Genomic DNA, 25198 nt, shown 5'->3' with positions numbered 1-25198 from the left:
TAGGTCTTCTCGAATAAGTGGAGTATCCCGCTTTACCAACAGCTATTTGACCTCACTGCAAAATGTTGAAGCAGCATTCGCTCTCACAAAAAATCGTCGACAGGCTGGCAAAAAGTTTCCAACTAGGCGACTTTGGAATTCAGGAAAGGCTTCAAGTTAGTCACTATATTTCAACTAGTAGCAGCGCGTAGGATCTGGATAATCTTCTCATGGCGATGTAATGATGCTAGATGTAGGGCTGTTGCGCGCCCTCCTCTTTGTGCACCAGCATCGGCGCCTTCGTCGAGAAGAAACTGAACGATATGTATATGCCCTCCAGATGATGCTAGGCAAAGGGCTTCGTTTAATGTCGATCGGATTGTGCATTCGCACTCTATGTCGTGGGCAATAAATTGCCATTTGTGAGCGCCGATGGCTTTCCTGACCGTATTTAACCTTCCTTTCTTTATAGCCCAGAGTAGGGCAGCTGGGCTGTCGCTTTTCGCATCGCGGTAATATAAGATGTCGTCAATGATGGGGTAGATTTGCTTGCTAGTACGAAGCAAAGTGGCAAATTCCTTTGGCTCGAGGAAAGTAGCAATTATGAAGTAAAGTTCTGGCGGTAAGGTAAGAAGTGCCATTTCGTTTCTTGGAAGTTGTTTCCAGCTATAGCGGGGACAAGGCCACGGGGAAAGGGTTTAGACAGAAGTGTGGCGTAACTCAGTGAAAATAATCTAGACGAGACATGACAGACAGAGATGGTAATCAAACAGGTTAACTACCAGCTTGCTAGGTGGGAGTTTTGGGCCGGTTAGACTTCTCTGGACAAATTCGCATGGTACGCAACAAGCCCCTGCTTTGCGTCCGGAATGGGACCTTGTAAGCTACGTACCCTAGGCATTATTTGTAGGTGTTCTATAACATAGCTATTTCAGTCTATCCCTTTCATACGAATGGTCCGTCTAAAACGTTCTACAGCCGGAGTACTTGTGGGGCAGAAGTCATTGAAGAAGAAAAAAGAAGAAGGAAGGCTAGAAAAAAAGAGAGCTTATTGAGAACTGGGTTTTAACCTACAACAAGAGAAATACTTCCCTCAGTCTAGCCAATCCCAATACGGAATCATCTCAGCCACAACAAGCCACAGTAGCATCGATTTAATGCTTCAGTACTCCGTATATTCATCATCCAACGAGGACTTTTAAGTCACTTTTACTTCCCTAGTTTTAAACGTACTACTAGCGATCTTTAACATAATACGCCTCTGAGCTGGCTGTGTGGATGTCAATACCTTGTCATGCCATCTCTTTAATTCCCCCAGGCCCAGTAACGTAATAAAAACTGCTGACTACTCGTCCTTGCAATTTTCTCATTCTCTCAAGAGTGCAGTCAAACTCTCAAAACGTATCCGGATGGTTTCCATCTTACTTGACTCTCCTGGTGCTTAGCTCTTGCCTGAGGAACGCTTTAGGATCGCAGACTGGCGTTTTAGCTATGGTTTAGATGTGGCCGGGCAATTACAATATGCCCATCTGTAACACTACAAATGTATGCAACAACAGAATGTCTTGAACAGTTCCTCGTGGCATCGCCGGCAACGTCAAATGCAACATTTTGTGCTTGACAATAAAAACTTCCACTGCACTACAAGCATTAACCCGAAAAGTCACCGTGGACTGATTGTTCTGGTCTATTTCGTAGTCTTGTATCCCCAGAGCCTTTTACGTTCTGAAGCCCACCACTGAGCCACAGCATCAGCTTGTACAACCCATTGCGACGCTTCCTCGCCATAGATGTTTCTCGCATCACCAACTAACTGTGCCACTGACCATCTCTCAAGAGGCTCAAGCTCGAGCGGGTCGTTCTTCAAGTCGGTGAATCTCCACTGAGATGCACGGTCAAGAGGTATGACAAGCCTCCAGGGCGCATCTGCGGACGTCACTGAGAGCATACTCGCCCCGCTGTTGATGACGCCAAAGTTCCATGCACGACGGCCGTTCCGAGAGCTCTTATATGGCCGGATGAGCGATTGTCCTTCATAATCGTGAAGGAGATCAGATGCTATGGTCATGTCCTTACGGTTAAGCGAGCTGGTGTTAATGAGCAAGTCCAAGATCGTGGGAAGAATGGAGATTGAAGTTGCATTCGCTTCGTACTGCACGCGAGGGATATGAGGATGCCTGAACGTGATGGGCACACGAAAGTTGCTGACATAGCCATTCTTGTAGGTTCCGGTCCTGGTGGTGATATCCTCTTTGAATGCCTGCCCATGGTCTCCGACAAGGACCACAAGAGTCTCGTTGGCAATGCCGTGTAGTTCGAATAACTGCAGAAGCTCACCGAGCCATGCATCCTGGAACCTCACAGTATTCAAGTAGCTGTTGAAGTCCCTATGCCATCCCATCTTTCCTTGTGTATTCACATACTCGATCTTTTTGGAATCACGGGGTAGCCCCCAAGGGTGATGGGTTGTGCTAGTGAAATGGGAAAAGAACATTCTCTTCTTCTCCCGTTGCACTTTCTCGATGAGCTCTCGTACGTGTGTCTTTAAAGTTGTTTCAGGGTATCCAAAATAGTTGATTTCTTCCAAACCGGACTGTGCCTTAGCTCTTTGTTCCAAGACATCCTTAGCTACGATCTCTTCGAAACCCATCTCATTGTTGAATATGTCCTGGCGATCATACTTGTCTGTTATAGATTGAAAGAAGGCTGTGAGCCATTTCTGCTCCAGGAAGTCGTTCGAAGCCGTCTTAGCCCCCTTATTCTGATTGAAGAGATGTAGGATTTGTGAGATGCAAGGTTGGTAACTCTGCGCTTCAGATTCTTGAAAGCTGTCGACAGGCATAGGCCAGACTCCACAGTGAGTCGCAGCCAAGCTCTTGAACGAAAGAGAAGCGGCAGTGAAACCACCTATGACGTTGATGCCACCGTAACCATTCAGCGTTGTGTCATTCCACTCTGGTATTGGTACTTTGGCGAGATCCGAACCATTTGTTTTCTTCCAGCAGCCAGATTTTCCAGTGATCTTCTCCGCCACTGGAGTTAGTTGGGATAAAAGCGCATTGACACCATCTCCGTCTTTTTGTCCCTTATAAGACTCCAGGATGATGTTGTGAATGTCCGACCCCTGTTGTAGGGGAAAGAGCTCCTCTCTAGTGCTTTCCAGCATGATCAGAGCAATGTGCTTGATCTTGACTGTCCCATTCCTAAATGAATCACTAAGGATGTCCAAAATTGCTTCATCCTGATTGGTGACCCGAAGTGGGTCGTTCACTGGATTGTAGAACATACCATCGACCTTTGTTTCGTGGCAGACACGACCAGCGCCACCACTATCCGCCACCTCTCTATCCCCTTGGTTCGAGTGATTTGACGGTAGCCATTTGCAAAATCCAGCAGGAGGTGTCTCCGGTAACCAAGTCGGTAGACGGTCTCGATACAACTGGGCCAGAATGCTGTTATCACCTGGTGCCCATCCTTTGAAGTACCCTTTGGGCTTTTCCCAGTTTGTCGTATGGATGAGTTGCGGAAAGGGCCAGGGATTCCTGTTTAAAGTATAGCGATTGGCCTGGCTGTCACTGTGCGAGCCGATCATCTGCAGCATCGTGATGGGTAGGCTCGCCGACATTTGAGAATATGGTGAGGATGGGCGGAGACTGGCCGTCAAGGCTAAGTAGAGGAATATGGTCAGGGCCAGAATCTTGGGGTATCTGCGCGAACTCCCGGTATTGGCTTGGGGCGGTAGGTCAAGATAGACTTTTCCATGGCTGTTACCGGTTTGGGAATTGATGAAGCTCTGATAGTCATACGCGTCCTCGACGCTGTGACAGCCACGACGGCGTTTGCACATGTTCCAGATCTGCAGTGCTTTCAGAGCTATAAGTTAGCTTCTGCGGGAGACTATGTGGAGTCATGGATATTTACCTCGAAACAATGGTGCCGTAAGCATGCTCAGAAACCTGCCAGCGTACTGGTACAGACGCGTCTGGGAAAACCACGATACACCTAAAATGAGAACTACACAGACGATAGCGGAATTGGATCCACTGAGCAAAAGTCTGATGCCATCCTTATCGCGAACATATCTCTGTGCATTTGTCCACGTAACCTCGGTGCCAGTCTCGTAATAGAATGTTGCATGGAAAGCTGTTGCGACGAGCAGGATGAGTCTGATAGTTCATAAGCATTTAATTAAAGGTAATTATAGACGTTTACCACATACGAGAAAGTGCAGCCTAACAAACGGCTTATGTAGGTGATGGTGGTCCTTTTCCGGGACAGGAATAGTCGTGACAGACATATAACCACTATGTCGGGAACTAGAACCGATGGCAGGAAAAGTATGAGGGCAACGTGCGGCACAGTTCCAACATATGTATATAGGTGAATCAGTTTGGACAGGCACGTGCAGACAACGATGATGGAGAAGCTGAGTGAGACAACCATCATAGGTGCACAAGACTGTCTTAACGAAGTGCGCTAGGGATTTGTAACATGGGAAACAATATATCGTAGTTCTAGTGCCATTCAAGAGTGCATGGAAGTCTTGTAAAGAAAAGCCACCTTGCTGTTATATCGCTAGTACATTTGTATGTTGGCTGATAGCTCCTGAATGGCTTCTCGGGGCTATTTGTATGTTCATACAATGCACACATTACAAGCCCTTCTCAAGGTCATTGCAAGAGTGGAGTCTCCTACTTCCCTAGCTTTATTTCCATTGGCTAAAATGCCATCATACGCCTGGCTTCCCATAAACATCATTTCCGGCCGCACTTTGCTTGGAAGCCTTAACTGCACATTCATGGCTCTTTCCCGCAGCTCGATCGCTTGAAAGCTCTCTGATGCCAGTCTGGGTTGATAACATTCTGGCAATTCTGAACACTTTCTGAAAACATAGTAAAGCTGAAGGTTACATTTCGCGAAAGTAGCTTGGATTTCAATATCGCATGGTAAAGCTGTTCAGCATGGGCCCCTTCAAGGGATTTCATACCCGTAGCGTCAACCATGAAACCACATATGCTCTGATTCTTAAAAGATGAGTACTCGTTGTTGAACTGATCCCAAAAAGCACTTTTTTGGCCTCCCGACGCTTCAAATAAGCCATACGCAAGTGCTATTATGTGGCCAGCTTGCGCGTGATCGACCGATTCCGGATCCGGCCCGTCATCTTTCTCAAAGAATATTCGCAGCATGGATATCTCATCTCGTGCCAATAGCTCTCTGGCTTCTTTCGCATTGTAATCAGGATATAGACTTAGTGCCAAGATCTGAAGATATAAGCAAAACTTAGATACAGTCGACCTATCGGCTTCCTAAAAGGGTACGGATGTGAGTTGCTCTGAAGCTTCGATACCATACTGCACAGTACTCAAGGATTGCTTGGAATTGTACATACCTTCAAATTTTCCCTGAGCGCGACCCATTGATCCATCATCCTGTCGGCGTGTTCTTTTAGTGTTTGTTTCTCAATCGACGTTAAGCTCGTGCGATCCATGACTTAGTATAGGTGTACCAGGAAATCGCTCGCACCAGAAGAGATTGGTAGTCTTTTGAGCTTGTCCTGAGGCGAGTCGAATCCAAAATGAGTTGCATTACTTTTAGTTTCAAGATTAGCCATCTGTCGGATTTCTGCCGGGGAAGCCCGTATCCAGCAGCCTGACTATCCGCGTCTTCTCCTTTTCTTCTGCATAGCAACAAACATGGTGACCGACTACCTCAAGACTCATCATCGTTAGCACCATTACCATAGACCTCTATCTCAGTCGTCACCGCATATGTTTGCCTGTCTGCCTGTCTGTACAGTATGGATGAGGGGACTAGTTCCACGTCTGTTGACACACAGCAAGGTTGAATATGGACTTTGGGTAATTTGAATCCAGTTTCAACAACGTGTGGCTCAGCAGGGGTTTAAAGAGCGAAGGACAAAAATAAGAAAATGAATGTAAGCATTAGTGACTACTGTAGTGCTCTGTCGGCCAAACCAAGTCGTTAGGCGAGGTATGGAAAGACTATCATGGGAAAACAACACAGAAATGGCCGTTGAGTCGGGCAAGATAGGTTCTTTACTTGAAATTAATAGCAGATGACATACTGTCACTTGCAAGTGTATTCTCCGACTTTTTGATGGTGACAATATAGTCCGAATGCGACCTCTGATGATCTTTCAGCCTATACGGCCGAATACATCTCTCCGTCGATTTCACCTCTTCGCTTACGTGACGTGTCTCGTATTCCTTCTTCATATGATTAGATCCAAACCTTATAAGAGATGAAATTGAGGGCTTTGCTAGTGACAGCATTGACGCAACGCTGTTTCTAAAGCATCGGCTTACAACCCGAGCATATTCAATGCCAACGTTATAGCTGGTCCTTGTAGCCCATTTTCTACGGATTCATTCAGCCATTTCAAATACCCGACTTGAAAATATGGTCGACAAGCTTGGGATCGAGGATTCTCGAGTGACATGGCACACAGCAACAATCCGCCACAAAACTTACCATTACATGAAAGCCGATCCGGATAACGAACCCCTTGCGACAATTATCCTTCTGCATGGATTTCCTGATTTGGCCTTCGGCTGGCGGTATCAGATCCCCTGTCTGCAATCTCATGGATATCAGATCATCGCGCCAGACATGCTTGGTTTCGGCCTTACCAGCGCCCCTAGTCAGCCAAGCTCGTACGCCTTGAGGAGCATCGCCGAGGACATCAGAGACCTGGCAAATCTTGTCGTCAAAGATAAAAAAATCATCCTCGGCGGACACGACTGGGGCGGCGCGGTGGTTTGGCGCACGGCTCTGTGGTTTCCCGACCTGGTCCAGGGTATTTTTAGCGTCGGCACTCCGTTCATCCCGCCCTCGCGCATCTATCGTTCGCTCGATGACGTCACGCAACGCGAGGCTATGAAGAGCTTGAGGTATCAGCTGCAGTTCCAAGGCGTGCTGATTGATAAGGAGATAACGGATGAAACAAAGATCCGGCAATTTCTTAATGCAATGTTTGGCGCGAAGAGTCCAGAAAATGAAGTTGGCTTCCATGCAGCAGAAGGCATCCTGTTTCACAATCTACCCAAATTGAACCAATCCCAATGGCTGTCGAACGTTGAGATGGATTATTACGTCTCTAGATATTCTCTACAAGGACAGGCTAAACTTGAAAGACCACTCCGCTGGTATCGCACACGGGCACACAACTACCTTGACGAGTTACGGCTCTTACTGAAGCCCCTCAAATTCTCAATGCCGGCATTGTTCCTAGCTGTCACCCGGGACGAAGTGTTACCGTCAAGCATGTCCGAAGGCATGGATCAATACTTTGAAAACCTGACTCGCAGAGAGGTGGATGCGTCTCACTGGGTACTATGGGAATCGCCTACCAAGGTCAATGAGCAGATCCTAGCGTGGCTAGAGATGGTGGTAGAGCACAAATCATAGGAGCCCTGCTATATGCCTAAGGATTTTTATAGGCACGCGTATTGGCTATTATAAACGATTCATTCTACCGGACTGTTCGTGACGGCGGGGACTGGTCCATTTGGGTGTTGGACAGGCTCCAGAATTCAAATTAATGTGTGAGAATTGTTGGCTTATGTAGACGAGCTGCAAGGTTTATACCAGCATGGCTACCTACTAGTACTGCTGGCCGCAACGTTGCACCAAATGATATTCTAGGCCGGCTCGAGGCTGACTCATTTCGACATGCAATCATGTCGTCTTCCCGATTGCAGGTTGAATAATAAATGTCTGGTATGCCTAGCATCTCGTCTGGTACTCAACTGGGCTCCTTATTGGTTTTCTCGATAGCATTGGAAATAACTTATGTATCTATTCAATTATTTCAAACTTTTTATCATATACCTTGAATTATCGTCGTCGAAACTGCGATTGGCTCGTAGGACGAAATAACTCTATTCATGTTTTTTCCCTTAACTTGCCTGATATCCAAAACTTGATCAAATGAGATTCTTCTGCTTCAGTTCATACACTACACTTATCCTAACAATTTCGTTACATCAACTCGAGGCTATATTCGCTTGTCAATCGAGTATGTACCCTAAACTGAAGGTTGCATATGAAAGTCACTTGGGCGGACTTTAGGTTTATTTCTTACCCCACCCACGAACATCTAGATCGGTGAACGTGTGCTAATTATATGTGTCGTACTGCAGCTACCATTCACTTTTCTACCAATTACCAAACTATGGTAATTAGGTGGGATCGCTTGTCAAAACTGATAATGTCTCATACCTAATGTAAGAGTCAATCATTGAGAAGAGGTACATTTACCGACGACAAAGTCAAATTCCGCCAACAACCTTTAGCTTGTCCCCATTTGCAGCTTAGCCAACATGGCAGCTTGAAAGTTGTGAATCTCTTTCAAGCCCTAGGTACCACGCAAGATGATCAGGATTGGTACGAAACGCACGGGTCTCCATCATTCGAAGCCCACTCAATGTAGATTACTCGATATCAAGTCGCGGCTTTTGCACATTAAGCCATGTATGTATTCCGCCACTAAACTGCCCCCTAGATCATACCCCCGCTTCCATGCCGGAAGCAATGTTTCTGTATCTTGAATCAGGATAAACAAGCAAGTTTTCTGTTTGATCGAGATTTCCCAAAGATCTGAAGCTCGTTCCCACCAGCGATTCTTGTCCTCTCCCATCTCCTGATGCTTCCCAAAACATAGCCCCTCCCAAGCCTCGCTGCTTCAAGTAGGACACCTTTTTCTGGATAGTTTCTGGAGTATCGTACGAGCAGATGCCTCCGCCAGATTGATACTTGCCGTAGTATGCTTGCGCCTTCTCATCGTACATTATTTCGAGACCTTGTTTGGATAAAGCTTTGTAGTCCCAGACACCAGCCTCCCAGCTACCTAGCGCCTTGTTGGGAAGGCCTACGCCTGAGTGCGGTTCCCCCATGCCAGATGCACCGATGAATGATCTTCCATACGCAGGCATGCCGAGGATGAGTTTGTGAGAAGGTACCCCGGCATCAAGGTAGGCTTTGACGGCATCATCAGTATTGAATGGAGTAGACTGGGGAAGGTCTGTGTTTGCATAGAGATTAGCGCTGTGACCAGCTACAGAGCTCCAGGATCCGGCATAGTCGTAAGCCATAAGATTGATGTAATCGACTATACGACCAAGATCTGCGAGGCGTAGCTTGCTATAATGACTCGAGCCCGCTGGAGCGGCGATGGTAAGCTGAAAGTGATATCCTGGTGCGTGCTTAGAAGCGTAGGCATCGAGCTCGTTCCGAACCGCCTGAAGGAGGAGTACCATATTGGCTGCATCTTCATCACTAGCTGGGTACTCCCAGTCGATATCGATACCGTCAAAGCCCCAGTCTTTCAGAAGAGTGACTGCCGACTTGGCAAAGGTAGATCGACCGGCGGCACTAGCTGCAGTAGTGGCGAAATTTGTAGACCAAGTCCAGCCGCCGATGGATAGCAGGACCTTGAGGTTGCGGTGCGCCTTTTTCAGGAGAAAGAGCTGCTTAACGCATCCAAACGCATTATCTTTATCGCTTTCGAGCCAAGCTAGAGAGAGGGGATAGGTCCTCTGTTAGCAAACGAGTTGATCCAAGTTTGAGCTTTGGCAAGTTATACTGGGAAACGGGCTGGAATAGCTAGGGAGGATTGATGGGTTCTGCGTTTGCCATGCAAGATGCATTTGCAAACCGCAAGCGCCAGAGATGGTGGGTGACGGTAGAAGTCAAGTTTGCTGTAGGTGTGAAAAAACTTACAATCCCCTTCGTAATGTTTTTCCAAATCTGCGTATGCATCGCCCGTGAATCTAAGAAGCGTTAGGATCGAAGCTTCCGATATTGCTATTTTCTTCCGAGCGAACGTACACAGTGCCGTCCTCCTGCACATTCATAAAAGCGTATAGCACATGTGTTATGCTGGAGGCGGGGAGATCCTGTGGTTGGAAATCTCGCTCATATATCCCCCTAAGATACGTTTACGATCAGTATCTCGTCTCGTTCAATCTGATCCGGTCATGGCTGCGGCAGGCTTGCCAAGGCTTCAATTGCATGGAAATTGGGGCTGCCATACCAGTTGACAAAGTAGACCATGTTGGCATATTTTACGTCGCTCTGAGAAGGTTCCCTCTGATACAGTTGTAAGGCGTTAGGTTCTGCGACGCTAAGCATAGACTGGATCGCAATGGCCAAGACGGCCATTTTCAAGTAATGAGCCAGCATAGTGCAAGCAATATGTTTGTTGAATACCTGTTTGATCTTAGGATGGAATGAGCGGATGTAGAAGCTAGAAACTGATGTGATTTAACTTACCTCTTATGACCCCGATGATGAATGGATGCAGAAACAGATTATATTAAACAGATCCCATAGAAAAAGCAGAAGAAATGTTTCTTTTACTCCACACTAAAAGATATACTGAAGTAGGGATGAAAAGGACTCGTCTTTTTTTAGCTGGTGGTACTTGGCGACAAAGGCTGTCGGTACTTTTGGTAGTTAGAAACCTAGTACTCCATATATGGCCATTATTGGTGTATCTCATGTATAGGAGAGACACGTTTACAGGATATTTCGACGAAAATAGACTTTATTGAGGCATGTCTTTTAGGCGCATACCGAGCTGAACCGAGAAGTGGTGATGTCCTAGTAATACCTAGCTGAGGCGGAGCCTAACCCGTATATCGTCTTCAAGCCGGAGAAAGGGGGTCCAATCTCCGAGGAATTGGAGAAATCGGACTGAAACGGTCACCTGGGACTACAAAGAGGATTTGAAAAGTGGTGTCACGTCTGCAACCAGTCCGGGGCACGGATATGGATGGAGGACTACAGCTAATTATTACTCTATTCGGTAACATTGTGTTAGAGAATGCAGATTCTCTGTGAAGGCTGGCCCATGAGGGGTGATTGTGAATCTTCGATAAGCTAATAGACGTTTTCTGACGTAGTGCGGTATGGTTGTCCTGTTCAACGCTCTATATCACATGTTGCACCTTGCACAAAGAAGATCAAGTGGTTTCGCGAGTTTTCTCTTGTCGTATCTTGTCATGCTCTATAGTTGTACAGAATTCTCTCTGCTGCTGCGTACTCATTCTCATTTCGTCTGTACAATAACCTACACCCTACGCTGCCGCTGCTGCAAGTCGCTCAAAGACTTCATCCTCGCTCGGGTAGTCATCGCCTTTGATCTTCCTATACGCGGGAATCAAAACAGCCGTATCAACCTCAGCATACTTACCACGCTGCACATGGACGACTTGTCCGTTCATGGTGGTATCAGCCATGAGGTAAACGGCACAACGAGCTACTACAGAGGCAGGTTGTACGTCGACGTTTATGCTGTTTAGCAAGCTCTTCAAGGATGGGACAACGTTGCTATCCGTCCAGCTGGGTGCCAAGGTGTTGACCCGGATCGGAAGTTGAGCGGCTTTAAGCAACGGGACAAGTCCTCGCCCAAAACCGAGCACTCCATGTTTGGCAGTAGCTAACACGTATTAGCCAGCGTAAAGCGCGCTGAGAACACCGTTCCCCAACTTACCGTAGTCAACGGCCCGAAAACGCTGGAGACCGGTCGCGGATCCCGTGATAACAATGCTTCCTCCCTCAGCTTGCTGTCGCAGATGGTGAATCGCGAGAGTTGACGTGTTTATGACACCCTTGAGGTTAATGTCGAGATTCTGGCTCGATGGTTCCATTAGATTGCCAGCTTGGTCAAGTTGAGTAGACAAGTAATCGGCGCGTGGGCCAATGCCGGCGTTGGCAAAAACATGATCGATGCGGCCATGTGTCTCCTTCGCCTTATTAAACAGCGCAAGTAACTCTTCCCATTTAGTTACATCTGTTTTGATGAACTCATATGCGCCTGCCATCTCCTTTTCTGGAGCCTGGACATCACCGTTGACTACCGAGGCTCCGATTGACAGAAGTAGCTCCACGGTAGCCAATCCTATGCCAGATGAACCGCCTATTGAAAGAGTTTTAATGTTAACTGAGGCCGACGTAACTAAGACGTGTATAGTCAACCCATGTATGAGCATGACCACCTGGGGATGGGTGTGGGGAGCCGAGACGGGCAGTATCTTGCGTACCTGTGACGACGATAACATTACCCTTGAGGGCAGTCAAGTCCTCATTTTCAAAAACCAATTCAGCCATATTTCCTGAAACGCCTTTCTCTCTCAATATGAGTAGATGAGAAAAAAAACAAGCTGCCAGATGGTTTTTCGTCGATGGTGAGGGTCGAAGGAAACTTAAAAGTACAGGAATTTCATGCGGCCTCACGGACAAGGTGATACTCTCGGGGTGAACTGGGAGGGTACAAATGTAAAGGCAAATTATGGACTGTCTGGTTGGACTGATGTAAACAGATCTGTGTGAGAAAGTCCATTTGCGGCGGTAGACTTTTGGTCATTTTCCGCTATATGGCTTTTTCATGAGTCAGTGTGATACGACATGGCTGCTAAATCTGTCCAGGCCATAATGACTTCATTACGTTCCACGCCGGCATGCGAACAAAGACAAGCATGGAGAGCCAGAGAAAGGGGCATACTAAGCGCATTAACTGGTGTTTGGTCTCCTATCCAGGTCCTTGAGCTTTGTACACGGTATTCGCTATAGTGCCTGCACGAGCCTGGTTCAAACAAGACAATGGGTATTGAACTTCCGTATGCCATGAAGTCCCATTGGGTAAGGAGTCACGGTAGTAATGAAAATACTCCACGATTCTTTATCTAAGAGGCTGAATAATTGTCGTGTGCTGCTAAAGCACACGTAGGGGAAGGCACCATTACTGACAATTAGCGAAATCACTAAATCGTGGATGCTAACTCTCACTCTCAACTTCCATTCCAGACTCTGGTTTCCACAGTCTGCTAATACGCGTACTAAAAATACGCATTAGTCTCTTAAACCTTCCCTGCTTACTTGGGCTAGTAAGCCTTCAAGTGGCCGTGGCCCATTGTTCACTACAATTCAGGGTATGTCAATGATTACACCCCATACTACAGTGGAAGCACATCCTTTGCCCTGTTCTATCACTGTAACTGCATCTTTCATCTCGCCTGATCGTTCTATTTGATCTGAGCTTTATGATGTGCTGTAGAACAAGTTTGCCTGTTTTCTCCTAATATATGTACTGAGTATCGCCTGCTGCGTCCGCTCACGCCGATCACTGCTTTAGGCCTTGCCCAGGCGTATAAGGCGGGGGCGGAGGAGGCGGCTGTCTTCCATCTGGAGTTGTGCACTCGTCTAGCGTATTGGCTGAGACCAGTTCGTATGTTGAGAGCGCCGAGGATGGTCGTAGATCAGTTTGACATGCACGATCGACTTGTCGCGGCATTGTGAGAACGTTGACTGATACAGGGACGACTTGAGAGGAGATAGCATCTTCGCTTCTTCTGTTCGTGGTGCGGCTTGATCCATATCTTGTTGTATACATCGTATTTGCCTGTTGACTTGTTGCAAGATTGTCTGCGTCATATCTTTGAGTATACATCTGGTGCTTCTTCTTGAAAGGCCACAAATTAATCTTCTTCCGTCGGAATGCATTTTTCACCCTTCTCCGAGTTGATTGATTCTGGTCAGTCCAGCTATTACCGTCAAAGAGATGAGATAGCCGTGAGACGAGCGGTGCTAGACAAGGCAAAGACATGTCGCTGCAGGGCCAGAACAAATTCTGTCGACCTAGGTAAAATTGCTGGGGGAGCCGCATCAGCAAGTTGGCCTTTTATTCGAGGATCGAGCTGGATGCTACTGTTGTGGCCGCCTGTCTTGCGCCCGGAACGGCCGTTGCCGGCTTGATCCTAGCCTTGTGAATACTTTTCTCATTTTTCTTTTACTTCCCGGACTGCTGCCAAAAATGAGAAACTTGAACCCAGTCGTTCTAATCAAAGGGCCCTATGTATAGCTACCTTAAGCCTGGTTTCTTTCTCGCCTCATTTGTAAGTAGTAATGGGCTTGGGGTGCGATTTTCGGTTGTGCTATGCGATTATGATACGTTCTGGCGCATGAATCAGCCAAGACTGGGCCATGCAGATCAGGCTATTAATACCAATTTCATATATAGTACACAATGTAATGAAGCACCAAAGCTGATTCAAACATGTCGGGGAGGGGCGTATGACTGCCGACATATCGATAGAACTGGGGTTACTACTCTGAATGACTCCAGGTGGCTTTCAATCTACAAAGTTTTGAACGCTTCTACATTATCTTTACACGTACCCAGGCATGTAAGCGACTGTTTCTAACTTGGTACAATCATGTATGTATTATTCTAAAGATATTCTTTTTACCCAGAGCTCGAGCTGCTTCAGTCATATAATGAATGGGAAGGAGATGTATGGATCGTAAGACCCTACATAGGGAGGTTTGCTCAGGTCCAATAAGAGGCAGGGTAGGAACATGACTATTATGGATTGAAGGCCTGATGAAGATGAAGTACGCATCTTCGGCGTACAGTAGCACTTGCATTATGAATTTCCTGCTGACAGGCTATGAGCTACAACTCCCAGCAGCCATTTTTGTCAGAATCTGAAAGGCGTATGCCACCTTCACGACGATTCAATGGCTGGTACTATTGAATCCAATTTCTGTTGTACTTTTAAGTGATATTCCCAGGACACAAAGATGTACTAGAAGAGCTTCAACCAACCTGGAACCGGATACAGGATAGTAAGAAACTGAGGCAACACCTTTAGACCAAAGGCACCCGCGATTTCAGTTTTTTCTGTGTGGATCGTGATCACTTACGTCCCATCAACACTGTGCATGACAGATCGACGCCCATGGAGTCTCTACCCTGCAGTTCGATGTCGCGATCCCCGCTCAAAGACCATGCTGAGGTTCATCTAACCATCCTTGATGACGGCGAATCATCGCAGGCTTTAAGCACGGGTGCTGCAGCTCCGCTAACACTAATAAGAAGAACTGCAGTAGTATTCCAGCTTTGCGGGGTCAATTTCGCCACGAGCGCATCCAGCGGTCTCATAGTCATTGGACTTCCACAACTGACCTCAGATCTCAATATACCGCAGTCGCTCGCTTTCTGGCCGTCATCAGTTCAAGGGCTAGCCACAGCTTCGGCACTGCTACTCTCAGTGCCGTCGCTGATGTCTTGGGGCCCCGATCCGTTAATCTTTCGGGGTGCATACTCAACGGCGTGTTTATGTTATCCTGTGGATTTATCAAGAGCATTCAGCAGTTGATTACTATGAGGGCATTGCAGGGCGTTGCCATAGCGATGCATTTCTCCAGTTCTGTAGCTCTCGTAGCTGACACTCAGCCCCGTGGACAGAGCCGAAACATATCGTTCGCTTGCCTGGGTTTAAGTCAGCTGCTAGGCTTCACCTTTGGCCTTGTCGTCGGTGGCGTACTCGTGGATACTGTTGGATGGCGCTCGGGATGGTATCTTTATGGAGGCGTTACCCTGCTCCTGTCCGCCGTCGGTCTATGGTCACTGCCAAAATCCGAGCCGCTCGGTTTCCGAAACATATTCGTTGATTTGATATACAGAGTCGATTGGATCGGAGCACTACTCGCCTCGGTTTCCATGGCCTCGATTTCCTATTTCTTAGCGTAAGTTGAGGTATTTCTAATTGTAACCAAAATGGTACTAACCAGATCAAGGGTTATCAGCACGGACGTCCATCGTATCAAAGAGACCGGGACTGTTACACTCCTATGCTTCAGCTTGGCGACCCTGCCACTGTTTGTTGGTTGGATGCATTACCGAGTCAAAAGAAGCATGCCGGCTCTAATACCTAATTGCTTCTGGAGCAACTCTGCGTTTACTACCATATGTATTGCTATAGCTTTATCGTTTGCAGTGCTGAATTCTGTTGATCTTCTTACAAGTCTCTAGTAGGTGAACGGTCAGAACGTTTTGAATGAATGTTTTACTGACTATACGCCCACAGCTTTCAAGAGATCCAATATTTGTCGGCTGTCGACGCCGGAATCCGCATCCTTCCCAGTACCGTCGTCGGACTAGGCCTCAATCTGATGACCGGCCTCATCGTGCATAAAATACCTGCTGTCTGGCTTGTAGCGGTCTCGTCGCTACTTTCCTCGGGATCGCCGCTTCTTATGGCCGTGATCAATCCCAGTTGGTCCTATTGGGTCGGTGCCTTCTTCGCACAAATCCTTCTGCCATTTTCTATCGATGTGCTCTTCACCGTCGGACTCATTATCGTTACTGAGGTTTTCCCTGAGAAGAATCAATCCGTTGCTGGTGCTGTCTTCAACACGGCCGCGCAGTTTGGGAACGCTCTGGGGTTGGCTATTGTGCAGGTAGTCTCCGCAGCGGTAACAAACCAAAATATCAACCCAAAGTCCCCCGAGGCTCTCTTAGAAGGTTATCGCGCATCCTTTTGGACTCTCTTTTCTCTAATGCTTGTTTGCGTGCTTGTGGCAGCACTTGGGCTACGGGGAGCGGGTAAGGTAGGGTCGAAGCGTGATTGAGAGGCCCTCGGATCTACTCCTCTCCATCCATGGGCCTTCTCATTCTACATATCTTGTATTTAAACCACTATGGAGTGATTAAATGATGAAAGGCTATGATAGGTTGACGGATTTATGGAGTATGTTCGGAAGGCGAATGCGACAAGATGCGTTATGATCGTGAATGGATTTATGGCGAACAGGTTTTCAAACAAGATGTTGACTCGAGACAAGGAATACATGAAGTTAAACCACAGAGTTTGAAACCGCCAAATCGCTGTGAAGCGTCAGTTACAGAAACTGGCTAGCTCCGAACCACCACCTTGAGGGTCTTGACGAGGGCAAACTCCACCCCGGCTGAACTACCGTTTCCAAATCTAATGATGACGATAATTTGTTGTTTATTAACTTCTCGTACTTCTTCTCAGCAGCCAAAAATGAGTTCTATGCTAACAGTGACCAAAGAATATGTTTGAGGAGAGCGTTCACGTCCCAGTAAATAAACCCTTGTTTAAAGCCATGATAATTCTCTACGGAAGATTTCACTATAGATAGGTATTATTTCTTAAAGAACTAGGCATTATTTAGTGCTCGACCTCTTCCATATGGCTTTCCATCGTCAATGGTGGCTCATTACCCGCCAGCCTTGATAGGCGTCTTCTAGAAAGGACCAGGTAAGGGCGTGTGACATTTAGATCTTGGCCTCTTATGAACACGTCACGGCTCTATAGCTCTGCCTCTCACAATGCTACGTCGTGGATTGCGGAGAGAGATTCCTGGTTACTTTGAGGAGAGGCATTTAGTAAAAAAGATGTGTACTAGTATCTCTCGCTATAAATAACAGAAAGTTGCCATCATTTTCCGCCCATTTTCTCTTCTCTCCCATCTTCTCCATTTTCCAGTATCTCTTTTCAGACCAACGGATGCCGATGAAAGTCATCCAGAAACTCCTTCATCACCTTATCATGCGAAGAATCACTAAAGTCTCCCCCGCTACTACCGTGCCATTTGCGCAATGCAATGTTCGGCACTGTAGCAAGACCAAAGAGAAGAAGAGGCTGCATCAGTCTGAGAGGAGGCTCTCCCGACGGGTACCCAAATTCACGAAGCGTGCTGAACAGTCTATGAGCGAGGGATCATGGGTGGCTTGTTTACTGACACGACCAAGACCTCGCAGGAGGTGGTCCATGAGGTCGAAGAAAAGTTCAAATATATGTGATTCCGGGGATATTGAAGCGTAGTTCTAATAGTTGTACAGAGAAGTGCGGTAGCTCGCTCAAGGTCAAGAACTGTTCCACTTCCCCCCCGACGTGGAAACGGGTCTCCCGACAATGACGACGACGCTGATTTGCCAAGCATTGAGGATATCTACAGGGGGATTCAACTGAACCGAAATAAGCAGCGGCTAGCTAGTAGTGACTAGTGAAACGGAGGGAATAGGCATGTGCTTCTCAGGATTTAACGGTACTCCTATGAGAGTTGGCTGTTGTAACTTGATCATAGGAGTAACGTAACAACGGACGATTTTTCCAATCCTGCAGTTTCTTCCATATATTTTCATATGCTTTACTATGAACATCTATGATTTCCTTGCTTCTTTGCAGTCCTTGGAGCCAGCATTCAAGACAGAACTACGTGGTAGTGGTATACATAAGATACTATATATTTCAATCGTCCCGAGCTTCTTGGGACATATCATAGAGATCGAATTGAAACTTTCTTTATTGGCAGCTGTGCAGCAGGAGTGATTAAACGCTACGCTTCGTACGATAATTTCCTAGCATGATCTGACCGAGATGTTGAAAGCCCTGGTCTGCTACCCCTCTGGTGTTCAATAAGACACTTCAATCGACAGCATGTCAGTACGAATGTCCTGTGCGCTGCCGGCACAAGCAAGTGGCCCGTATCGTATCGCGCAGCCACGTTGATGGCCAACACCTTCCATAAACAGCAAAGGTTGAAGGCAATGTTCAGCAGCCTTCCAGAAGGCTGTTCACATGTCCAGTCTCGGTTGTGTTGATCTTGAACGAGCAGTAGGCCATAAATATCTCTTCCAATATTGTTCACGCCACTCTCGTAAGTCAGCCTTTTTTACGATATTGTGGGCTTCAGCATGAGGTCTTTGTGTCGGACGGCAAACCTATAATTCGTCTTGGCTTTATCATAAAAGCCAAGAAAGATGTGCAGATAAGGAACCGCTCAATTCGACTTCTGGAGCAGCTACACGTGCTAACATGGATGAAATCGGCCATAGCGCTGTAGCATATAACTGCCAGATCATCTATATTGTTGAAACGGACGTGAACTCTTGAGGCATTCGTTTGGCCTATATCTGCCTCTCCATAGCAATGCTCCCGGTTTCTTCAATCTCCAGCTCTCCCGATATCACCGCATGCAAGAAATAAGAATGCGAGCGCATTTGAAATCATTCTCCCAGTCAGGAAAGAGCATACACAAGTTTCCCCAGGTGAGTGATCTTCTGGTCATTCATCGACAATCAAGCAACCCCGGGTCAGATCCTTGTCGAAGTCACAGCTGCTAACATCTGCCAGCCACTTTCAGTGATCCACAAGGCCAAAGCGATGCAGCTCCTGACCGCTAATGACGATCTCGCTCAACTGACAGGTGGGAGACCCCTCGATGACATTTCCAAGATGCCATCAGACGATCGCCGCGCTGTACTCTGTAAGTACTTGGTGAAGGAGGATCCAGTCGTGGTACAAGAACCTATTGCTTGGTCAGATGAGGAGAGTATTGGAAGGTTTCTTCTTCTAAAAAGATTCCTCAATAACGATGAGTCTCGACGGCATCTTCTTCTAGAAGCTCGAAGGGTGTTTTATGAGGAGAACTCATTCATAATCTCTTTGAGCGGATTCTCTCGCTTCTTAGATGATATTCTTGGCGATTGGGAAGATGCTGTTGCGGTCGAAATGCTAGTGCGCGACCTCACGATCAAGGTGGAAAGGCAGGACTGTCAATGCGGACAATTGATGGAATACATCCAGCGCCTCTCTTATTTTGCCAAGATGCCACAACTTCAAAAGTTTACGATTGAATGGTATACTCCGCCGAAAAATGTGGACGACGGTTTGCCTTACGACTGGAGTACGCTTTCTAGCAGTAACAGTAGTAAAGGAACCTGCTTACACAGCGTCACGGACGATGATAGTACTTACGAGGACGGAGGTTCTAATGAGACTTTGAGATGGGAGACTTCGGACGACGATATCTGGAGCCTGGATGAAGATGTGCACGGATGAGCTGCCATAGAAGACATTTGGATCAGGAGGTGGATGCATGTGATCATCAAGTGTATGAGACAATTTCATAGTGCAAATAGCCGGGAGCTGTCGGCTTTGTCATTTGGCCGCCATACTCTACTGCGGTATGTCAATTCATATACATACGACAAATCGTTTGTTTTGTTGGTATTATTAGTAAAAGTCTCTTGTATTCATACCTCGTACCCCCTTCTTTAGTCTGAGGACTTCTAAGCTTTTACATTACGGTCATGACAGCTGACAGGTTGCTATATCGGTCTATTCTATGGACGCCATTGGTCATGTCGAAAACTATTGTTTGGGTCATGTCTCACATGATTATCGGAATTATTAACAAAACTTTCTGAAAGGAAGAAGTCTGTGTGAATAAGAATCGTGTCGCGGTTATTCTGAGTGGTGTCTTGTTTCGTCCCTCTTTCGACTCTACCACCATGTTGCAAAGGTTTATCATTCGCATAGTCAAGCTTCGATGAGACACATCTGGATCTCATCGCCGTCAATAATGGCCAAATGGTTGGCAAACACCCGGCCACAATTCCTAGAGTTGCCTCTATGACCGTCCATTTCGCGACATCTCTGTATACCAGTGAGTGAACAATCCTGAGATAACGCAACTGAATATAGATCTTACACTGTCTCGTAAAGAAAGTCTTCAGTAAGATCCAGCATCTTGATATAGGGAATGCGTACGATCATTGCCGCGCCCGCTCTGGCATATCCATGTATTGTCAGTCATGTAATGGACTTTGAATTTACACCAATATGGCTCCTCCTGTCCTCGAACATAGCCCCATGAGTAATCTCATCGTTGCCAATCGGCTAGACGAGTCTGCGGGGAGAGCTGCCCGAACATCCGAGCTCTTAACGGCTCAACACCAGTGATGTTTCCGACGTAAAGAAAATTGAAAATGTAAAACAACACTTACAGTACGCCTAAGCTCGTCAGAGCATGGATTGCAGCTTTGGTTTGCCACGGCAGCCATGATTTCCATAAGCTCATAATGGGCACTACTAGAGCCAAGGTCCAATCGCTGAGGGCCAAAACAACGCTAAGAACTATACCAGCGATGGGTACGATACTTTTTGAACATGTGCCAGGTCTGACGGGATGCTTGAATTGCTCCCAGTAATAGCCAACTGGGGAGCATTGGAAAATGCTGGTCAAGAAAAACACAATCGACGTAGCCCAGACGCAGACAAGGCAGACGATCAAAGATATTCTCAGGATGGGCCTATTGACGATTGCCCCTTTTGATGGTTCGCCGATGTAAAGGCGATGGAGATACAGGACTACCGATGTTTTGGTGAAGCATGAAAGTACGGCATATATTAGTTCTCCGAAATACCATGTTTGGAAGCCTTTGACAATCTCTACGCCGCTAATGTCGTCCGCATGTTGTCCAATTCCGCCATCCACTATGCCGCGTACTATGATGATAACCTGGGCAGTATAGAGGAACTGATAAAGGGTCCACAGTTAGTGTCATTTTGCCATTATTCGGGGACAGGAAACCTGAGTAAAGAGCTAATAGTGCAGCTATACGCGGTACACCTGTCATATTTAATGTGAGCTTACCACAGATATATACATCAACTTGTCGTATATTACATGCTCTTTCATAATAACAGATTGTGCCCAGAACCGCAGAAATACCGAGATGTAGACAAGTATGGTACCGCAGATCTGGATAATGAACAGCTCGAGGGCTTTCTCACTTGTATTCCAAGCCATCCTATTGTTGGGGATAGATAGCGGCTGTACACGCTTCAAAGAATATCAAGGGCTATCCAGCTATCCAGCAGTCACACCGCAGTTGGGGAGAGAAAATCAAAATCCTTCTGTACTACACTTGTGGTCTAGTAGTGTAGGGGTGGAGTGCTATAAGAGTGAAGTCTGATAATAAGACTCTTACCAGGCAGGCTTATTCTTCTGCCGATTTGCGCCTCGTTGTGATCTTATAAATCTTTGGACAGTCACGTCAAATATCGGACGATGCACCCTTCAAATTTAAGCTTTTTCTCAGAAGAATACGGGCCAAATTGGGCCAGTTTTTCATATCCAATGTTTCCAATGTTTCATGTGTTACCATGTGAGTTTTTGGCCCCTTTCTCCTAGCCACTATAGGATCAAGCTTTGCCGAATCATATTGACCTAGTCATCATGGCATTGTAGCTATCAACATCGTCAACTTGAATCGAGTTGCCAACTTTGTCTGTAGCTAGAAAAAGGACAAAGGCAAGATAGAGAAGAGGGCAAGGAAGGGCCAGCACGCGTCGTCAGAAGAGGTGAAGAGGCTGCCAGCGACGCGACTAGCGAAGTGGGGGCGAAGTGGGGAAAATAGTAGGAAGCTACTTTCTACTTGGCAGACCCCGAAATGATGATGAAGGGTACTTCACTAACTGGTTGTATGAACGAAGCTTCTCATTGGACAGACTCAAAGACACTCTCGGGATAGGCTGCCGGGCGGGTCCCAAACAATTCAGAAGATGGTGACAAAAGTATATAAGCAGGTTATCACTAAAAGTGAGAGTATTGGTGACCGAGTATTCATATCGGTATCCTCTCACCAAGAGCTTGGAATCCCGATTCTATTGGGACCCGCCTGGCTGCAAAGGGACATTAACGGAGCAAGATCGCTTTTCAGGCTTGGCGACCTCGGGACTACAGGGCTCAGGCGTGAAGAGTGGCGTCATAGACTAGAAGGGTTAACTACCCTAGACCATCTCGGAGAGATTATTAATTTTGACGTGCGAGTAACGATGGCATTGTCAACCCTACAGGTCAAGCTACGCATGACGTTACAGCAGCATTTAAAACTGTCTGATGAGGGCAACGTACCGTCAGTTGAAGCTTGTGATTATCAGCTTGTCATACATTTTAGCTTCGGAGTATTTGTTAGTTTTGTGCTAACATAATCATGAACTTGCCATTTTCGGCCCCGAGCGGATTGCAACCTGAGCCGCACTAACGCGATGAGACAAGCGAGGCAGGTTAGGGCTGAGGGGATAATTAATATAATTTATTTTTCAGACTCGTGGGATTGACGGCATGAGACATTGAATGCATGTTAGATTTATCTATGCTGCGCGACTGAAATTGTAGTAAAATTCGTCATTTGGCTTGAATGCTGTGTCATCGCACATAAAGCCTTGTGTTGCTGTTTTTCTTGCCAAACCTGCCAAGCTAACTCCATTGCTTCTCACCCCAAAAATCACGCGATCACACTAAAACATTCTGATAACCAGGGATTAAATTCTCACTACGGGAAATTAATCCAACTACCCGGTCAACAGAACATGGATTAAAACTAAAAGAGCAATCAGATCATGATCTCCGATAATCATCGAGCACCCATATTCCATATCAAGACTTGCATTCATGTTTTAGTGTCTGTCTCAGTTTTTTGGGCATCTGCTCAGCCGCTGAACCAAATAACGATTGAGTTAAGAGTACTGTAGCGCACACTTTCAAAAAATTCCAGTGGAACCGCGCTAACAGCGGGGAGTGGAGACAGACAGGTAGCCTCATCGTAAGTGAGTAATGGCTCATCATGCAAAGATGGACTTAATTGTGCCATGTTGCCGGCTGGCTAGTATCTCAGTCTACAGTCCCTATGCACATCATTATGCGACGTCTCTGCGACCGTCGAAAATTACCTCAAGCACTCATGCTGAACTTATACTGGCTGAAGTAAACAGAAGACTGTTAAGAGACTACGCACTTTATACCCAAGAAGATGGCTAAAAATAGCGATTTTAGGTCAAACACAGACAGAGCAGAACAAGTCTGTAGTGGAATCCCCAACAACTGCGATGTCACCCCGCCACGAGTTAGAAGAATCGTATCGTAGGCATGGCGCCATAAAACTCAGGCACAGTGAGGTTCAACCGGAGCGACCTTGATCGATAGACGTATAGAGAAGAAAATCGGCCCGATCTTGACCAGAATTTCTGCTTTCTACGTACATGTTAAAAGAAAATACGTAGAAGAAACAATCAATGATGGGAAATCGTCGTACTGCCAATAATGGGCGTTACTGTAAGCTGTCCAGCGTCTTGCATTGGCGGTCAATCCCAACATACCATGGTTTCTAAAGTCCTTTTTGCGATACCTATCGGGCTTAGCGAACATAAATCTAGAAGTGCTTTGACGATTTTATAGGATCGGTTGTCCCGATGTTGAAGTGTCACAGGAACTAGATAATCCTACAAGTCAATTCGTCTTTTTGCGGGTTATCCTCGGCTCCTTCACGATAAGCAGGATGGTTGATTCATTCCATTGCTTCAGAAACCTTCCGGTAGAACTACAAATAGAGATTTGGAGCTCCGCCGTTCGTCCTGCAAAGGCAGGTGTACAAATCTTCAGCTTGAGCAGCGACCATAGAAGTCAACCACATGAAGACGACGATCCGGAAGCTCCTTGGGTTGGTTCCTATTACCTCACCGCTCCCAGGTGGGCTTTTGGCCCCAAGTCCAGTCGAGTCAATGGCTTCGACGAAATCACAGCTTCATGGACTAAAAACAACCTTTCGACGTACCTGATCGACTCGGGTCTCTGGGGTGCCTGTAGGCAGTCACATTGTGTCATGAGAGATATACTCGGCCCCACCAAGCCCATAGCCATCCGGACGAAGGTGAGATGTGGCCGTTCGGATGTCAAGGTCGACGCACCAGAGAGCGACTCTTCCCAGCAGCGCAGTATTATCGTGTCTCCAAGCCAGGACCTCTTTATTCTCCAACCAGATGGTCCTGACATGTTCAGTCGGTTTTTGTTTGAAGATGTCATTCCGAACAACACAGCCCGGGGCTTGCTACAGATACCGCACGTAGGCTGGCAATACCACCCATCGTGGGCTTCGAGCCTTCACGAATCCTCCCGGATCAGAAGCCTTGACTCCTTATGCTGTTACATCGTATATGGTGCAAGATTTGGGTGTCTGGAAACGCTATGGCTCATCAACTACCGCATTAAGCGAAAGCATTGGGTATCATCGAAAGAAGAATTTGACGGGCCGAAGCCCAAAGTCTTCGAAACAGACGAGTTTCGGCTCATAGAGGTGGAAATCGACGATAACATCCGTTCACCAGAACAACTGCCGTGGGACGAGGTCGTGGAAAGGGGTGATTTTTACACTCTGGACGATTTTCTTGCCTTTGTGAGACTGCTTCGGCAGTTAGTGACCCATACACTTCTGTCCACTCCAGCTCTACAAACTGCCAAACACGTCATGAGCATCAAGGTTCTAGCGTATGAAGATCTTCAATGATTGATCGGCATAATGTGAAGGATGGATCTCCTGAGCTTTGTGGGCGATATGGTAGTTCATGCCTTTGCTTTCGAGGTTTAGTCCGCTATCCCGGCTTATATTTAAAAGGACATGAAGTTACATGTAGTTATGAACCCTGTATGGTAGTAAATCAAGGACATGCCTGCATGAGCTCACACAATGCATGCACCGTGACATCCAATCCATCCGGTAATGGATCACGGTATGGCGCCTGAAGCTTAAATGTAATAT

General features: G+C 46.7%; 11 protein-coding genes across 11 annotated transcripts; 5 read left to right on the top strand and 6 right to left on the bottom strand.

The window, feature by feature from the left end:
• Positions 1-170: 170 nt before the first annotated feature.
• Positions 171-620, bottom strand: FOXG_21793 (uncharacterized protein; the record flags this gene model as incomplete). Its single annotated transcript, XM_018402152.1, has 1 exon — positions 171-620. The coding sequence occupies one exon, from the start codon at positions 618-620 to the stop codon at positions 171-173; it is 450 nt and encodes a 149-aa protein (XP_018254817.1).
• A 1046-nt stretch (positions 621-1666) lies between these two features.
• On the bottom strand, positions 1667-4422 carry FOXG_14842 (uncharacterized protein; the record flags this gene model as incomplete). The annotated part of the gene is made up of 3 exons (XM_018394898.1): positions 1667-3852; positions 3901-4145; positions 4199-4422. 3 exons carry the CDS (start codon positions 4420-4422, stop codon positions 1667-1669), a joined length of 2655 nt encoding a protein of 884 aa, XP_018254816.1.
• Positions 4423-4568: 146 nt separating this feature from the next.
• On the bottom strand, positions 4569-5470 carry FOXG_21792 (uncharacterized protein; the record flags this gene model as incomplete). Its single annotated transcript, XM_018402151.1, has 2 exons — positions 4569-5243; positions 5372-5470. The coding sequence occupies 2 exons, from the start codon at positions 5468-5470 to the stop codon at positions 4776-4778; spliced, it is 567 nt and encodes a 188-aa protein (XP_018254815.1). The 3' UTR covers positions 4569-4775.
• An 813-nt stretch (positions 5471-6283) lies between these two features.
• On the top strand, positions 6284-7834 carry FOXG_14841 (uncharacterized protein). Its single transcript, XM_018394897.1, has one exon. It carries the CDS (start codon positions 6403-6405, stop codon positions 7408-7410), a length of 1008 nt encoding a protein of 335 aa, XP_018254814.1. The 5' UTR covers positions 6284-6402; the 3' UTR covers positions 7411-7834.
• A 270-nt stretch (positions 7835-8104) lies between these two features.
• FOXG_14840 (uncharacterized protein) lies at positions 8105-10164 on the bottom strand (the record flags this gene model as incomplete). Its single annotated transcript, XM_018394896.1, has 4 exons — positions 8105-9517; positions 9724-9773; positions 9832-9930; positions 10037-10164. 4 exons carry the CDS (start codon positions 10162-10164, stop codon positions 8508-8510), a joined length of 1287 nt encoding a protein of 428 aa, XP_018254813.1. The 3' UTR covers positions 8105-8507.
• Positions 10165-10819: 655 nt separating this feature from the next.
• FOXG_14839 (uncharacterized protein) lies at positions 10820-12427 on the bottom strand. The gene is made up of 3 exons (XM_018394895.1): positions 12048-12427; positions 11498-11923; positions 10820-11443 (listed from the first exon to the last, which is right to left on the bottom strand). Exons 1-3 carry the CDS (start codon positions 12112-12114, stop codon positions 11082-11084), a joined length of 855 nt encoding a protein of 284 aa, XP_018254812.1. The 5' UTR covers positions 12115-12427; the 3' UTR covers positions 10820-11081.
• A 699-nt stretch (positions 12428-13126) lies between these two features.
• On the bottom strand, positions 13127-13609 carry FOXG_21791 (uncharacterized protein; the record flags this gene model as incomplete). Its single annotated transcript, XM_018402150.1, has 1 exon — positions 13127-13609. The coding sequence occupies one exon, from the start codon at positions 13607-13609 to the stop codon at positions 13127-13129; it is 483 nt and encodes a 160-aa protein (XP_018254811.1).
• Positions 13610-16044: 2435 nt separating this feature from the next.
• On the top strand, positions 16045-16419 carry FOXG_14838 (uncharacterized protein; the record flags this gene model as incomplete). Its single annotated transcript, XM_018394894.1, has 1 exon — positions 16045-16419. One exon carries the CDS (start codon positions 16045-16047, stop codon positions 16417-16419), a length of 375 nt encoding a protein of 124 aa, XP_018254810.1.
• A 711-nt stretch (positions 16420-17130) lies between these two features.
• FOXG_21790 (uncharacterized protein) lies at positions 17131-17920 on the top strand. The gene has a single exon (XM_018402149.1). It carries the CDS (start codon positions 17322-17324, stop codon positions 17637-17639), a length of 318 nt encoding a protein of 105 aa, XP_018254809.1. The 5' UTR covers positions 17131-17321; the 3' UTR covers positions 17640-17920.
• A 783-nt stretch (positions 17921-18703) lies between these two features.
• FOXG_21789 (uncharacterized protein) lies at positions 18704-19936 on the top strand. The gene is made up of 2 exons (XM_018402148.1): positions 18704-18865; positions 18951-19936. Exons 1-2 carry the CDS (start codon positions 18791-18793, stop codon positions 19656-19658), a joined length of 783 nt encoding a protein of 260 aa, XP_018254808.1. The 5' UTR covers positions 18704-18790; the 3' UTR covers positions 19659-19936.
• A 3886-nt stretch (positions 19937-23822) lies between these two features.
• Positions 23823-25185, top strand: FOXG_14837 (uncharacterized protein). Its single transcript, XM_018394893.1, has one exon. The coding sequence runs from the start codon at positions 23942-23944 to the stop codon at positions 24944-24946; it is 1005 nt and encodes a 334-aa protein (XP_018254807.1). The 5' UTR covers positions 23823-23941; the 3' UTR covers positions 24947-25185.
• Positions 25186-25198: the final 13 nt, after the last annotated feature.

This window comes from Fusarium oxysporum, chromosome 3, assembly GCF_000149955.1.
Source record: "Fusarium oxysporum f. sp. lycopersici 4287 chromosome 3, whole genome shotgun sequence".
Lineage (NCBI taxonomy): Eukaryota > Fungi > Ascomycota > Sordariomycetes > Hypocreales > Nectriaceae > Fusarium > Fusarium oxysporum.
The sequence above is the reverse complement of the archived record's forward strand: the minus strand, read 5'-3'. Positions and strand labels throughout refer to the sequence as shown.

Bases quoted from the DNA above. Each gene is read 5' to 3' on its own strand.
- FOXG_14841 (XM_018394897.1), top strand. From the start codon at position 6,403: ATGGTCGACAAGCTTGGGATCGAGGATTCTCGAGTGACATGGCACACA.
- FOXG_14839 (XM_018394895.1), bottom strand. From the start codon at position 12,114: ATGGCTGAATTGGTTTTTGAAAATGAGGACTTGACTGCCCTCAAGGGT. The intron at 11,924-12,047 runs GTACGCAAGATA...CTCTTTCAATAG, and splicing joins TAATGTTATCGTCGTCACAG to GCGGTTCATCTGGCATAGGA. The intron at 11,444-11,497 runs GTAAGTTGGGGA...AATACGTGTTAG, and splicing joins TTTTCGGGCCGTTGACTACG to CTACTGCCAAACATGGAGTG.
- FOXG_21790 (XM_018402149.1), top strand. From the start codon at position 17,322: ATGCCGATGAAAGTCATCCAGAAACTCCTTCATCACCTTATCATGCGA.
- FOXG_21789 (XM_018402148.1), top strand. From the start codon at position 18,791: ATGCAAGAAATAAGAATGCGAGCGCATTTGAAATCATTCTCCCAGTCA. The intron at 18,866-18,950 runs GTGAGTGATCTT...AACATCTGCCAG, and splicing joins GCATACACAAGTTTCCCCAG to CCACTTTCAGTGATCCACAA.
- FOXG_14837 (XM_018394893.1), top strand. From the start codon at position 23,942: ATGGTTGATTCATTCCATTGCTTCAGAAACCTTCCGGTAGAACTACAA.